This window comes from Lampris incognitus, chromosome 3 (genome assembly GCF_029633865.1).
Source record: "Lampris incognitus isolate fLamInc1 chromosome 3, fLamInc1.hap2, whole genome shotgun sequence".
Classification (NCBI taxonomy): domain Eukaryota; kingdom Metazoa; phylum Chordata; class Actinopteri; order Lampriformes; family Lampridae; genus Lampris; species Lampris incognitus.
Window position 1 is genome coordinate 70,566,959 of NC_079213.1, and position 16,635 is coordinate 70,583,593.

The 16,635-nt window shown below is 44.0% G+C and overlaps 1 protein-coding gene across 4 annotated transcripts in view; it reads left to right on the forward strand.

Moving 5' to 3' along the window:
* The window catches only part of niban1a (niban apoptosis regulator 1a), a 61,703-nt gene that overhangs the window by 19,998 nt on the left and 25,070 nt on the right, over positions 1-16,635 (forward strand). The window contains exons 2-6 of one of the 4 annotated variants that reach the window (XM_056275841.1): positions 4,530-4,586; positions 6,439-6,567; positions 6,794-6,917; positions 13,269-13,433; positions 14,602-14,717. In XM_056275841.1, coding sequence (XP_056131816.1) covers positions 4,530-4,586; positions 6,439-6,567; positions 6,794-6,917; positions 13,269-13,433; positions 14,602-14,717 — 591 coding nt within the window. Of the gene's footprint in view, positions 1-4,455; positions 4,587-6,438; positions 6,568-6,793; positions 6,918-13,268; positions 13,434-14,601; positions 14,718-16,635 lie in introns of those variants that run through there. The other 3 variants (XM_056275838.1, XM_056275839.1, XM_056275842.1) reach the window with 3 other exon arrangements.

The following is a 16,635-nucleotide window of genomic DNA, read 5'->3' on the forward strand; positions in this document are numbered from 1 at the left end:
TTGGCCGTTACATAAGAGAGCCTCTATTCCAGTGTCCTGTGGAAGAATGGGTGTCGCCTCGTTGTGGGAGTTTCTGGGGAATTTTAGTATTTTGCATCTATATGAAGGATTCATTGAGGATAAAGTTCGTCACTTCCTCCATAGTTGTATGTTATCGGAGAGAGGCACTCTAACACATTCGACATAGCGCAGATACATATCAGGAGACAGATCACACCCACAACAGGCAGCAGGATATCCACTGTGTGCATGTTTGTGAGTCTGTGTGTGTGTGTGTTTGTGTGAGTATGAGGGGGAGATTGCGTGGCTGTATATGCACGTGTGTATTCAGTGTATTTGTATCCACGAGCATGTGGGAGTGGATGTTTGATGGGGGACATGTATGCTGAGGAATGTTTTGATTAGCTGATTGGATGAGAATGTCCCCGTTAAGACGAGTAGGGAAAGGAGAGCTGCCCTTTAGAAACAGCCTTGTTAAGTAGCCCGAGCTTGAGGAAAAAACAAGGAGATCCCCTGGGGAGCAGTCGGGCTCACATTCTGCTGCAGCTGTTGATGAAGAGGCCAACTCCTCTTCCCTTCATCAAAACCAGTAACAAATTGGCTCTCTGTTTCACCCCTCGCCCTCTTTCTTCTTATTTTCCCCTGTCTGTCTGTCTGTCTGTCTGTCTGCCTCCTTTTGTCTCTTCATCTTTCTCTCTGTAGCTTACACTACCGTTCAAAAGTTTGGGATCACCCAAACAATTTTGTGTTTTCCATGAAAAGTCATACTTATTCACCACCATATGTTGTGAAATGAATAGAAAATAGAGTCAAGACATTGACAAGGTTAGAAATAATGATTTGTATTTGAAATAAGATTTTTTTTACATCAAACTTTGCTTTCGTCAAAGAATCCTCCATTTGCAGCAATTACAGCATTGCAGACCTTTGGCATTCTAGCTGTTAATTTGTTCAGGTAATCTGGAGAAATTGCACCCCACGCTTCCAGAAGCAGCTCCCACAAGTTGGATTGGTTGGATGGGCACTTCTTGCGTACCATACGGTCAAGCTGCTCCCACAACAGCTCAATGGGGTTCAGATCTGGTGACTGCGCTGGCCACTCCATTACCGATAGAATACCAGCTGCCTGCTTCTGCTCTAAATAGTTCTTGCACAATTTGGAGGTGTGTTTAGGGTCATTGTCCTGTTGTAGGATGAAATTGGCTCCAATCAAGCGCTGTCCACTGGGTATGGCATGGCGTTGCAAAATGGAGTGATAGCCTTCCTTATTCAGAATCCCTTTTACCCTGTACAAATCTCCCACCTTACCAGCACCAAAGCAACCCCAGACCATCACATTACCTCCACCATGCTTAACAGATGGCGTCAGGCATTCTTCCAGCATCTTTTCATTTGTTCTGCGTCTCACAAACGTTCTTCTTTGTGATCCAAACACCTCAAACTTGGATTCATCCGTCCACAACACTTTTTTCCAGTCTTCCTCTGTCCAATGTCTGTGTTCTTTTGCCCATCTTAATCTTTTTCTTTTATTGGTCAGTCTCAGATATGGCTTTTTCTTTGCCACTCTGCCCTGAAGCCCAGAATCCCGCAGCCGCCTCTTCACTGTAGATGTTGACACTGGTGTTTTGCGGGTACTATTTAATGAAGATGCCAGTTGGGGACCTGTGAGGCGTCTGTTTCTCAAACTAGAGACTCTAATGTACTTATCTTCTTGCTCAGTTGTGCAACGCGGCCTCCCACTTCTTTTTCTACTCTGGTTAGAGCCTGTTTGTGCTGTCCTCCGAAGGGAGTAGTACACACCGGTGTAGGAAATCTTCAATTTCTTGGCAATTTCTCGCATGGAATAGCCTTCATTTCTAAGAACAAGAATAGACTGTCGAGTTTCAGATGAAAGTCCTCTTTTTCTGGCCATTTTGAGCGTTTAATTGACCCCACAAATGTGATGCTCCAGAAACTCAATCTGCTCAAAGGAAGGTCAGTTTTGTAGCTTCTGTAATGAGCTAAACTGTTTTCAGATGTATGAACATGATTGCACAAGGGTTTTCTAATCATCAATTAGCCTTCTGAGCCAATGAGCAAACACATTGTACCATTAGAACACTGGAGTGATAGTTGCTTGAAATGGGCCTCTATACACCTATGTAGATATTGCACCAAAAACCAGACATTTGCAGCTAGAATAGTCATTTACCACATTAGCAATGTATAGAGTGTATTTCTTTAAAGTTAAGACTAGTTTAAAGTTATCTTCATTGAAAAGTACAGTGCTTTTCCTTCATAAATATGGACATTTCAATGTGATCCCAAACTTTTGAACGGTAGTGTATATCTCTCAGTGTCTGTTTAACCTCCCTCCTTGTCTGTCTGTCTTTCTCTTTTTCCTCGTCCATCTCCATCTTTGCCTTTCTTTCCTCATTCTCCCTGTCTCTCTCCTCTTTCTTGCTCTCTCTCCCTTTCTCTGTCACTCTTTGTCTCTACATCTCTCTGTTTAGCTCCCCATCTTCCTTCATGTCTCTGTCCGCGAGTCTATCGCCATCTTATTACCTCTTATTCTCCACCTGTCTCTCTTTCTTTCGGCCCCTCTCTCTCCCTATCTTTCACTGTGTGCTGATTTTGTCTCTGTATGCCACTCATTTTGTCCCTCTGTGTCTCTCACTCTGAAATCAGTCGACACTTGGAAAAACAAACCGTAATCAATGCAGTTGACTAAAACAGGCTCAGCTGTGCTACACAACCAAGTGACAAAATAAAAGCTATTCATCTATTTTCGTTCCTCTCCACCTTTCTCTGTTTGAAAGTAGTGCCTTTCAACTTGGCATTGTAGTAGCTACTGTGTGATTCAGCGTTGTAGGTAGAGCACCGCAAGGTTTTAGCCTAAACCATTAAGCAGTGTTTCCATAGTAATCTGGATAGGGTTGCGTGGCTGCATGCCATCCCCTGCATTACACATCCTGCTATTACCTAGTGAGATAATGACACGGCTATCACCCCCTACCATAACAGTCATTATGTATAGTGGCACAATAAGCAGCACACATGCACACACACACACACACACACACACACACACACACACACACACACACACACAGGCTGCTGATCTATTCACTAGGAATATGTCATTGTGAATAATCTCTGATGGGTAGGGGATATGATGTCTTTTAAGGCTGTGTTGATGCATGTTTAAAGGACAATTTCGATGAAATAGAGGAAATCTAATTTCTGGTGACTTTGACACAAACTCCTGCCTCTGTGCCTGTGTGCAGCCCTGGGAATTACATTTGCTTTGTTTTCTTTGAGAAACCGAGCCTCAATCAAAGGAATCTTGCCCGGCTGAGTGGGAACTGAAGGAAACCGGAGACTGTTTTCCTCTGCATAATCATCCCGATATACTGCCAGCAATCATAGACTGACAATCCACATAGACACCGTAGTCGACTTGAAGGAGCACAATACAAAGCAGAGCAAAGTGAAAGGGATCTCCTTGATGCTACAGCTTGCTTGCTGCTCATGGCCATGGAGGCCTCACACAGTATAACTGGGTACTTCTTCTCTACTGGAGCAATTACTCACGCAAACCAGAATGTTGTCAATGGGCAGTAACAACCGCCGTATGTAGCCTTAATGACCCGATGAGAGTATTACACTGGGATCACCTGGAAAACAGTGTCATATCATCTGGTCTTAGTTAAGTTGGTTGGAAGACTCGGGCACGTCACTGCTTCTGAATGCAGGATAATATGACGTAAAACTGAAGGCAGGTGGGAAATGACTAAAGATGAGCTCAGAGCTCATGTTTTTCTGAGCTCTGTTGTTTCACTCTGAGAAAAGGAGGGGCGGTTTGAGGTCTCTGGCAGCACTAGCAATGTACAAAAATCCAAAATTCCCAACTAGCTGCTGGATACCAAATGTAGGGAAATGATAAATAGGAACTCCCTCTCATTTCTCATGGCTTCTTTCAGGCAGTGTATCCGCCAAGCATGGTTTTTGTCAGGCAAATGAATGATGATAAAAAGCTCCAGATACTGAGAAATTTATTCCAGTTACAGTGACATATTCGGTCTAGGTTTCAGACCAAAAGTCTGTGCCCATGTCAGAAATAATTTCTTTCTCACTGCTTCTTCCTCCTCTGCCTACACGACAGCCACTCCTATCAGCATTATCTATCTTTTCTACAAGATGACTGGTTTTTCTCTCCATCACCATAACCCTTAAACCTGTCTGTCAGCTTTATGTATATGCCCTTGACTGCTCCCAGCATTTTGCTTTGCACATGAACTTAGTTTTATGTTCTTTGCTATTTTGATCTAACACACTAGTATTGTCAGTGTGTGTGTGTGTGTGTGTGTGTGTGTGTGTGTGTGTGTGTGTGTGTGTGTGTGTGTGTGTGTGTGTGCGTGCGTGTGCGCAGATCTCTCCGTTCTCTCAGCCCTCTCACCCTGTTTGTCTTTTCAGGCCAAGCTGAGGATGAGCTGAAGAAGTTTAGTCCGCATTACAGGAAGCAATTCTCTATTGCCCATTTCTCCCAGGTAGAAGATGAGCTGGAGCAGCAGAACGAGAAGATCACACAGCTGCTTAAGCAGAAGGTAGGTTAGTTTATCTGGGGATACTGTGTGTGTGTGTGTGTGTGGGGGGGGGTGTTAGCACAACAGGTCTAATTCTTCAAGGCGGAGGGGGCAAGGGGGTTCTGGGGAGTTGTGTTTGTTATGGATCCTAGCAGAGGGGATGAAACTTGCCCTGCCTCTGTTTATTTTGAATACAGGGGCAACCTATCTCCTATAAGAGGGTATGATCTGAAAGCAGGTGCTGAGGTTATGAGTTGAGTCCCTCACGATCTTACTTGCTTCTTCACTGCACTCTGGTCATATTTCCTCTGGAGGGTTGAGCACTGCCCCCCACAGAGCTTGGACCCCAAGGTGACCACCCTCCGTAGCTTGGCCTTGTTGGGCTCTGAGAGCCCCTCATACCAAGCCAGAAAAGAAAAGGTGAGGAGGCTCTCTATATGGCAGATGTGAAAGCTACGGAGGATGGGAGGGGCTATGTCCAGATGCCTCAGACTCCATAGGAGGTAGAGCTGGTGCTGGTACTTTTTGAAGATGGTTTGTGTGTTTTCGTTGAAGGTCAGCCCACTGTCGATGATGGTCCCGAGGTACTTGTAACTTCTAGCCCTCTCACAACCTCTCCTTTGAGTGTCAGCTGTGGGACAGGGTCAGCCGTCCTCCGTAAGTCTATGAGGAGCTCCTTTGTCTTCCTCATGTTTATCCGGAAAAAAGTGCTTCTTGCACCACTGGTACAGCTTTTCTGCCTCCTCTTCAAAGTGGGCAGGGCTGTTGGAGGTGTCGACCAATGATGTGTCGCCTGCAAGCTTCACGGCCATGCTCACGCTATCTGAGCCCCTCAGGTTGTTGGTGTATAGTGAGAACAAGACTGGTGAAATAATTATCTCCTGGGGGGCACCGGTAAACATGAGAATGAAAGGAGAGATGGAGCTGTCTGTTGACCCTGACCAATGACAGAGGTCAGGCTATCATAATTTCAAAGCCCTTATTAAAGACGTCAAATGTGTTTAACCATCGCGGTTTTCGTGATATAAAATGAATGAAGGTGAATGGCTGCTCTGCTGATTGACTTTCATTCATTCTAAAGCAATGAAACAATGGTAAGAAAACATAGCTCAGCCATGGGAAATGTTTTATTGGAGCTACTGTGGTGATTTCCAGCCGTGACTGATTAATCCAACTCTTGAAATTGTATTTTTATGTGGAGTTTTAACATTGGAGACTATGGCACTTCCGCGTGACAGCGAGATGAATAAGGCCAATTATTTCTGGTTCACCCGGTGTTCCTCCAGTTCCCCTGTGCTGAGATCAGCAGTGAATGATTTGCTGGCTTGCGAAATATGATCCATTTCTCATTTACTTTCAAGACTCATATCCGAATACATGTTTTGGTTGTGACACTGTCACTGCCTGATCTGACTCAACCATAGATGTGAGTCGTGCATGCGCATGGTTGACTCAGAGTGGGCAGCGATGGAGAGCAGCATTGGTTGAGCAAGCTAGAGAGTGAATGAAGAGAGGGAGTGGCAATAGCGAGAACAAGCGTTTTTCGAAGGTTTTGAATCACCACAACTATGAGAGGTTCTTCATCATACAGTCATAACTGTGCAGAAATTCCTTTAGGCTGGTAGGTCCAGTTGTTTGCAAGATAAGCCATGGGCGCGCGTGCGCACACACACACTCACACACACACACACACACACACACACACACACACACACACACACACACACACACACACACACACACACACATGCAACCAAACCCATACTCCCCTTCAGGCTCAGCTCATTTATCAGCATCTGTGTGTGTGTGTGTGTGTGTGTGTGTGTGTGTGTGTGTGTGTGTGTGTGTGTGTGTGTGTGTGTGTGTGTACCAGGAGGGTCGAGAGGATGGAGAGGTTCTGTATGAGGAGGGCGTGCTCTACTTTGATGACACAAGGAAGTGGAGAGATCGCTACATCGTAGTGAGAGCTAACTACTGTCTGGAGTGCCATGAAAGCTTAGAGGTGAGTTTGAAGGGACATACATAGTTCATGAAACAATGCCAGGGGTGAGATGTTGTGATGCTAGTTGGCTGAAATGCTCACGTCATGAGCTGACTGCTCTGTGAGATGGAAAACATTATGAGGGCTGTGGTTTGTGCGGCTCTTGGTAACGAATACATCTGCATGCAAAAAAGAGTAAAATGACCCCAACTCCTTAGGCTTCTGATTGTCTTTGCCCTCTCTTCAGAGTTTTATGAAGGGAGTTCCTCCCCGCCACAAGCTGCTGCCTACAGGGGGCACTGTTCTGACTACAGAGGAAAAGTACATGGCCATGGTGGACAAGTGCTACCCTGATGATACCAGCAGTGAGTGTAAATCAGATTCCCTTTACACTTCACACATCAGCACGCACTCTGGGTGATATATGTTAAGATGCTTTGAAACTCAGATCAGCCACAGAATTGCTACAGGTGGTCAGAGATGTGTCGTTCTCCGTGTTAATGACACAGGCCCAATCCCAATTCCCCCCCTCAGCCCTACCACTTGGCCCTACCCCTCCATTTTGTGTGCGGCCATGTGGGGGTAGGGTGTCCTGTTTTCTTTTTGGGATCGAGGGGTAGTGGTCATCTAGCCCTCGAATAGCCTTCCAAATGGAATGTTTTCAGATGCAGACTCCAAACGGAGTGGTAGAAGAAAATTCCCAAAATGCTTTGCGAACTGAAGCAGTGTAATGTGGAATATGGCTACTGGTGCAGAAGAAAACCCATAAATGTGTATATCCCCGCAAATAAGTCATTTAACAATTTTAAAATCCACTGGAATATCCTAGTTTAATGTAATAATAATAACAATAATAATAATAATAACAAATTAAACTTATATAGCACTTTTCTAACACTCAAAGTCACTTTACAATAAACGGGGTGAAACAAGACAACAGATAAACATAGCACGGACATACAGGGGTGGATGGGAAGGCGGGCTATGAGATGGAGAAGCAGCAGCCACACACGACGCCAGCAGTACTCTCTGACTTAAATACATACAAAAGGGCAAGAACAACAAAAAACAACAGCACTGTGGATGTTGATGTTCTGTAGGGGTTTACTCCCGTAGCCTATTCCTCTCCCGAGGTATCCACTAGGCAGTGGCACTATTTAACCCATAGCTGGGGGCAGGTTCGTGGGCATCAGGGAATATCCACACACCGGTGGGCCTGCGTACCGCACGTCTAGGGGGCAGACCTCCTCCGAGTCCCTTGTAGTTCAGCTAGGGTCCAAGGTGTACCCAGTTACCATGTGTCGCCACGAGGAGGCGCTACTTAGGGCTTGCTGTTGGAGAGGCTATGTACTGGCAGGGAGAGACTTAAGTGCTACGTGTCATGTAGATGCAAAGGAATATGTAATTGGATCGTTATAACAAGCATTTCAGAAAAATCGCTTTTCACGATGTCAATGGAACTTTGTGTAAACAATGATTTGTGAGTGACAGTGCAGTTATTTCCATGTCCCGAGGATGAAATTTGAAAAATGATCCCGCAGCAAATTTTCTGCGCTTCCCCGCTCATCTGATATCAGTGGCAGGGCAGAAATTTCTATGGTTAGGACTACACTGAAATAGCCAATGTGTAAACATGCTTCCTAGCTATTGTCAATAGATTAATCTGTCGTGTTCTGTCCTGCAAATTTGGTCATATTTGTCAGTATAATAGTTGACAGTGATCGCAAGCAACAGGCTTTAATATAAAATGTATAGTGCTATGATGTTATAACCATGTCCTGAGCAAACCAGGCAACTAATAAAATTAGTAGAGCAGCAGACGTAAAAATGATGGTGATGACGTAACGAGTGGTGTCCCGTTTCCTGTGTAAAGATTTCAAAGCCTATCCCTCTTAGCGCCGTTCTGAAGGGCCACCAGCCAGTAGAGGGCAATAGGGGACAGTGTCAAACCAACCGTGTCTCCATAAAGTAAAATGAAAACAAACGGATCTTAGGTGGCTTGAATAGTAGCATACTTGTCAGTACTGGTGAATGCAGAATAAGTGAAACAAGAAGTGTAGTGGAAGCTTGGGGAGGTGGAGATAGTCCACGAAGAAGTGACATACGTGGCAGTGTAGGCTATGATTTTGAAAAGGGAAAAGAAATCTGACTGGGGTCTGGATGCCTGAGAAGCATTTTGATGCCAGCTGTAAATGTTATTGAGCTAGTAAATGTTAAGTTGACATAACCCGGATATGAAACGCATTCTAATAACAGGTGAATATGAGTTTAAGACTCGTTAAAAGTCTTTCTTAGATTCCTTGGTTGTTTTGTGATGTTCAGGTTCAGGGCAGTCAGAATAGATTGATGCAGTGGCGGCGTATGTGTGTTTGACATACATGAAGTGGGGGCATCCGGGTAGCGTAGCGGTGTATTCCGTTGCCTGCCAACATGTGGATCAGCGGTTTGAATCCCCGTGTTACCTCCTGCTTGGTTGGGCGTTCCTACAGACACAATTAGCCGTGTCTGCGGGTGGGAAGCTTGATGTGGGTATGTGTCCTGGTCACTGCTCTAGCGCCTCCTCTGGTTGGTTGGGGTGCTTGTTTGGGGGGGCATGGTAGCTGGGGGGAATAGCGTGGCCCTCCCACGCGCTATGTCCCCCTGGCAAAACTCCTCACTGTCAGGTGAAAAGAAGCGGCTGGCGACTCCACATGTATCGGAGGAAGCATGCTGTAGTCTGCAGCCCTCCCCGGATCGGCAGATGGGGTGGAGCAGCGACCGGGATGGCTCAGAAGAGTGGGTGATTGGCCAGATACAATTGGGGAGATAAAGGGGGGTAAAAGAAAAAATCCAAAAGAAATACATGAAGTGTGTTATAAAGTTGGGATGTATACTAGTGCTTGGTTGTCACAGGTCCATACATTGGAAAGAGGCAGAAAACCCTATTAGGTAAACCACAACATCCCATAATCTTCACAATTCAAAAACCCAGGCGCACACACACTGTAGTGCAGGTGTAAATCCATGCACATCGTTACTCACACATTGACTGCTCAGTTTTAGTTCGGTAAAACATCATTAGGCAACACCTACAGGTAAAGCATATGGGCAGTGCTATTTAACAAACAAACCCACGTACGCATACACAGACGTGCTCATAGGCACTAGACAGTCACACACCAGGATTCGGGTATTGTACAGCAGGCTGCAGAATCACTCAGTCATAAAGCAGGAGAAAAGTTGTGTGACTGCCTCTCAGCTAAGCAGGCACCAGGGCACTGTTCATTCCAGCTCTTCTTATGCTTTTAATTAAAGATGACCTAGAGGCTTTTTGACAGAGTCTATTTTAGTATTTCTTACATTCCAGTGCAAGACGGGGAATACGTGTGCTTGATTATAAATAGAATCGCTGCTTAGTGTGCCGCTGGCTATGAACCAGCGTGTGACAGACTGTTGAGAAATTAATGAATCGATGAGTGATTTCTGTACTATTATATTTGAGGCTTTTCTGTTTTTCACACCACTAAACCAGATGGGATGTAAACTTATTTGCAGTCAAGAGAAAAGGCCCCCGGGTCAAGAGATGATCAGCAGGAGTAGGTGCCAATAAAAACAAAATTCTCTGCAATGATGCAATGTCCTCATACTAGTGGTCCTATCCTAGCTAATCTTCACTTGTCACGATGGTAATGGCTTGGTTGTTCTTCATGCAGGTAAATCCCCCTGCAAATACATTCAAGAGAGAGTCTGGCCCAGGCACTCGTTCAGGCCTGCCTGTAGGATCATTGCTTGGATTGTAACACAAGACAGATTATCCAGTGTTCAGTGTTTTCAATTGTACTCTGTGGTTGTGTGTCTCTTTTATGTTTGTGTATGATCACGTATATGTGCACTCATCTGTTTATGTGTCTGAGTTAAGAAAGTCACCACTCTTTTTTATCTGCCTGTTCTCAGTGCTTTTTTTTTTTTTAATCAAATTTCTCAAATCCTGCATGTTCCTCAAACTCCTACCTAATCTGCTTTTAGCTTTGTAGAGTACCCGTGAGTGGGAGTTTGGTTTTTAGATCCCCTCTCTGGAAAACGCTTTAACTCCCTTGACTCTTGGATTTAAGGTATAAGGCTCAAATACAGATGAAGGTCGTTTGTTCCGACTCATCGAAAATCTCAACTTAAAAGATATGAGAGACTGAGACCTAGCTGAAATACGCACCTTTTTCCCCCCCATCAGATGAGGGAGTGCTCTTTACCCCGCGATGTCTACAGCTGGATGGTCCGTCCTGTGTTTGTCTGAATGTGTAATGTGCACTTCATGTACTGTGTACTCAAGGCTCAGTGTTTTTGGTTTTTACCGATTTTCACCGAAAAATACCCAGATTTTTAAACTGATTTTCACCCGGATTTTATGTTTCCACGGATCCAAAAGTTGTTCCTGTTCGTGTGATGTTATGTAACAGTGCCCTCTTGTGGTGAAATTCAGCATGCTGGATGGCTTTGAAAAATAAAAACCGAAAACGCCGAGCCTTGTGTGTACTGAATAATATATGGTGCTCCACTTTCATGGATGACAGCATCACGGTAACATGAATAGCTAACTGTCATTTAGGAGTGTAAAAACGACACGCATTACACATTGTTGCTACATTACAGTTATGTTTATATTTACAGTTAAATATGAAAAGAAATGATTTATCAGACCGCCAGGCAAATCATACTCTGAGGGAAAGCTGGATGTAATATGATAAGTAATGCTTTACATTGCTTGTCAGTGTTGATAGTTAGCATTTTTAAATCATACTTTTTAAATAGTAAATGAGCTTTAGTGACAAACTAATACAAAACTACTGCAAACGAAGCTAATTAGACTGGTATTTAAATTGGAAATTGGCAAATCCTGGTTAATTACATTAATTTTTTACCATTTTAAGCCAACAATGGGTAATTCATAATGATCTATAATTCAAGAAAAACATTTAGATACATACTATGCAGTATATTATGTCCTTTTTAGAGTGGCTGCTTGCTTGCATATGACACATAAAGCACAAATCAAGCACTCGCCTATATTTGTCATGAATCTTCTGTGTAATAGCCTGGGTGCATAAGATGGCGTCATTCGACTTCCAACATGTACTTGCACAAGAACTTCCGGTCTGGTTTGTTGATAGAAGAGATGGCTTTGTTTTACACTCGCTGTTTGCAGGACCTCCCTAAAATCACGGTCAATGATGTACATCGCATCGTGAGTGCTTCCGCGGTAGCTCAGTCAAGCAAAAAATAAAAGGGGTTTAAGGTGTATATTTCGAGCTACATCGACAATTACGAGGGTGAGTAACGGCATCAGTTGTTAAAAGTATAGCCCAGTACTTATTGCAATCTACTACGTGTGGGTGTGTGTTAGAGAGGCATGGTGGGGAATGGAGAGACTGAACAGGCGAGTTAATTTGGCAGGGGCAATTAAATTAAATGATAAATCAAAATCAAATCAAATCAATTTTATTTGTATAGCCCAGTATCACCAAGCTCAATATCACAAATCAGACATACCTGGTGTAAAACTGAATGTCCTCATCAGAACCTGCAAATCGCCTCAGGCTGAATTTGGACTGTAGCTGGATGGTCTCTAGTTGTTTCTGGAGCATGTCTATTTGTTTCCTCATTGACTCGTTTTGGGCCAGGGAATCGTCCAAAGTGGTAGGATTAGGAGCCACGCAATAGTCATGCTCTTGCAGACAGCTGGTGACATCCATCTCATTATCAGAGGAGTCCAGAGCTGGCAGAGGGGTGACAGCAGGACGCTCCCGGCGCTCCCTAGCCTGGACTAACCTAGCCTAGCCCAGCCTAGTCTGCTGAGCCAGGCTAGGCTCACCTAGCCTGGGTGTGGGTTTGGAGTACTGATTCCACGTAAAGAGTGTGGGGACAGCTCCTTTCTTGAGCCTCCTTAGCACAGCCATCACTGCGAAATCACCTGGTTCAAAATGCAGACTACACACTTTTGTACTCTTGGTGACGGTAAATACATCCCTCCGACTCTTGGCTAGCCACTTAGCTCTTTCCTCGCAGTTACTAGGGAATGAATGGAAACTTAAAGAGAATTATAGCGCACTGAATTCGCACACTGTGGCACACAACAGTGCTCAGTGGAACCCGATTCACGGTGTTGATACTTGAACGCCCCTTTTTGCCCTGTTTGATTCATTGATTTTCGGATGAAATTAAGATTTCGGATGGATAAGTTAGCAGCTAACTAATGATTCAGTAGGATGTAAGCATCCGGTTGTACCGGAAGTTCTTATGCAAACAGACACACCCGGAACATTAATGCACCGAGCCTATTCTCAGACACAGCCGGTCATAGCAACGTTCAAACATTTGGTGTGAGACACATTATAGCATGGCTTCCTATTCATCAAACACCCCAGAATTCAAAAACTATTAAGTGACATTATGAGTGTCATATTTTGAGTATGCATATCACCAACCATCTAATTAATGACAACATACATAACTTATTTAGACCTGGTTCTGTTGATCCTACCAATTAAGTATGTAAATATTTTGCCTGTGTAAAATGTGAGAGAAACTGTTTTTGCACTGCACCACTGTATCATAGGCATGCTACGAGTTTTTGCCGTTTGTGTAGCACATAGTCATTTTTATTTGTGTTTTTATTCAGTTAGCATGGGTTGACAGTTTGATGGCTAAGTTAGCTCTGTTATAATAACACATTATCTTCCATCTTGCAGATGTAAAGGAGGAGTTTGCCCCACCTCTGGCAGGTATGCCAGGACAGTTCCCCATCTACCTGCGTCTGCCCTACAGAAGAGACTCCTACTTCTGCTTCCGTCAGGAGGCCAAGCAAGATGGCTTCCTCTCCATCATGTCAGACTGCATACGACACCAGAACCAAGGTTAGTTGTCGCTAGTAGTGTGTTCTGGCTTCGCAAACAGACAGATTTGTGAGGCGCTGTTTAGTAAACCTTGTGTTTCCAAAAAAATCACCCTTGGAGCACAAGGTAATGGAAAAAAACTCGAGAATTAGACCCACATAAAAAGAGTCACATTAAAACTCCTCATGGACTGCATATTCACAAGAGTCAAATAATTAGATTCCTATCTGACACTCCAGTTAAAAATAACTCACTTAATTGCTCACTTTTTTGATATTTACAAAAATGCAATTTAAAGAACAGTTAATCATAATTTTTTCAGAGTCCCAACACAGCAAAAGATATTAGGTAAACTTGTGTACCTACCTGAAATTTCTCCTGAAGATCTTCTAAAAATCATGGGTTCAATCTATAAACACATAAAAATGACCAAAGAAGACAATGCGCAAGAGACTTTGTAAGACAAATTCTATACAATCATTTTCTCAGAATCCTGCTGTTGTCGATATCAAATTCACTGACACAGCTTGAGAGACAGAGATTAACGTGATGTGAGCACTTCAGATGTATTTAGAATGTGCCAAAAACACACATCTATGTAGGAGTCTTATTTAAATTTGTATGGTTTGTGAACATTTGGGTCAATTAGGGCTTTATATTGAGATTTGTTAACTGAATTTATCTATGTTCATTTTGTACGCTCATTCTTAGTCTTACAGACTTGAGTACAGTCTTTTGGGTCCTCAAAATCAGGGTTTAACTACTCGCATTTGTAGCCATGGCAACAGACTCCCCACACCCTCTAGAGTGAATGCGGATGAAACTTAAATCCTTTTTGGTATGCGGAACTGCTTGAAAGATTTGCTGCCATGTGCATCCAGAGTATGCTGTGACAGAGCTTTGAACCAATTTTTTTGGGTAAATGTCTGTCTTCTGTTGAGTATTTTGCCACAATGTAAATCAAATAGATTTTAATTACAGCGGAAGGACGTGTGGGGAGCCGTCTGAGAGAAGCCACGTTGCCTGATTTCAGTCCTTTTTCTCGGTCTCATTTATCTCTCACCCAGCAGACTTCTTTAACCTCTGCTGTTGTTGTTTTTCTGCCCTCTGTATCTTGTTTGTCTCTCCCTTTGCTTGTAGCTCTGTTTTAATACCTCTCTCTATTGCACCCCCCCAATCCCTCTGCTAGACTTTCTAAAGAAGAAGACATGTGAGGTGCAGGCCTTCCTCAAAGCTATCCAACTTTACAGGCAGGAGAAGGGCAAATATGAGGCCTGGGATATGCTGATAGGCAGTGATGTCAGGGTACGTCTCCATTTTCTCTTTCTGTCTTCTGTCCTGATGCTCGTTTCTTTCTCTCTGCTCTCCTTCTCTCTCTCTCTCTTCACCTCCACTTCAACTCAGCATTGGTCTTACTTTACAGGTTCATGGAGTATATGTAAAATAGATGAAGCCCGATCTTGGACACATCTCACGGTTGTCAAACAGATGTTCAACTGTAAAAGCCAAAACGTTAGCCTGCCTGAACATCATGTCCATTTGCGAACCGTGTGAGGCTCCAGCCCGTTGCGTTAGTGCTATCTAGGCTTGTATGTGGTACGTGTCCCTCATGAATTTACGTAATTTGACAGGGGCTGTAAATACATCAAAGACATGCCTCATTCTCTCAGAGTCAGACTCCATGTTATGCAAGCTCTGCCAGAGCAGTGTTTGAGAACACTGGTGTGTATTATATGCAGAATCAACTGAAAGGAGCAAAGGATGAGTTTTTGTGTTTTTCTCACACACATACACACACGCACACATGCACGTACGCATGCACACAGACACACAGAAATACTTCCTGCAAAACTTGCCCAGAAAGCATACCAACTAATAACAGTATAACTGCTCTATTGTTTTGTTTTGTTCACATGGCATTTGTTCTCACTGGTATGGGCTCAAAGGAAGTTTTACTAAGTACAGGAAACTACTACCAATTCTGGCAGGAGGCAGCCATTGTCTCTCCTTGGCTACATACCTCTGCACACGTGTGTGTGTGTGGTGGTATGTGAGACACACACACACACACACAGATGACATACGTGTGCACACACACACAGATCGATGTGCATGTCACTGATGTCTATCTATCTATCTATCTATCTATCTATCTATCTATCTATCTATCTATCTATCTATCTATCTATCTATCTATCTATCTATCTATCTATCTATCTATCTATCTATCTATCTATCTATCTATCTATCTATCTATCTATCTATCTATCTATCTATCTATCTATCTATCTATCTATCGGCCTATCTATCAGCGTATCTGTCTATCTATCTAATATAGATATACACCAATCAGTCAAAACATTAAAACGACCTGCCTAATATTGTGTAGGTCCCCTTCATGTTGCCAAAACGGCTCTGACCTGTCAAGGCATGGACTCCACAAGACATCTGAAGGTGTCCTCTGGTGTCTGGCACCAAGATGTTAGCAGCAGATCCTTTAAGTCCTGTAAGTTGCAAGATGGGGCCTCCATGGATGGGGCTTTTTCTTCCAGCACATCTTACAGACGCTTGACTGGATTGAGATCAGGGAAATTTGGAGGCCAAGGCAACACCTTGAACTCGTTGTCATGTTCCTCAAACCATTCCTGAACAGTTTTTTCAGTGTGGCAGGGCGCATTATCCTGAGAGGATACTGAGAGGCCTGAGAGGCCACTGCCATCAGGGAATGCCGTTGCCATGAAGCGGTGTACCTGGTCTGCAATGATGTTTCGGTAGGAGGTACAAGGGTCATCATGGGAACTCTGACTTGTCTGTGGCTACGCAGCCCCATACGCAGAAAGCTGCGATGCCCTGTGTGTTCTGACACCTGTCCATCATAGCCAGCATGAACTTTTCAAGAATTGGAGCTACAGTAGCTGTTCTGTGCGATCGGACCAGACAGGCTAGCCTTCACTGCCCACACGTACCAATGAGCTTTGGGTGCCCATGACCCTGCTGCTGGTTCACCGCTGGCCTTCCTTAGACCACTTTTGGTAGGTACTGACCACTGCATACCGGGAACACCCCACAAATCCTGTTTTGGAGATGCTTTGACCCAGTCATCTAGCCATCACAATTTGGTCCTTGTCAAAGTCACTTGCCCCTTTTGCCCCTTTTTCCTGCAACAACACATCGACTGCAAGAACTGACTGTTCACTTGCTACCCAATCTATCCCACCCCTTG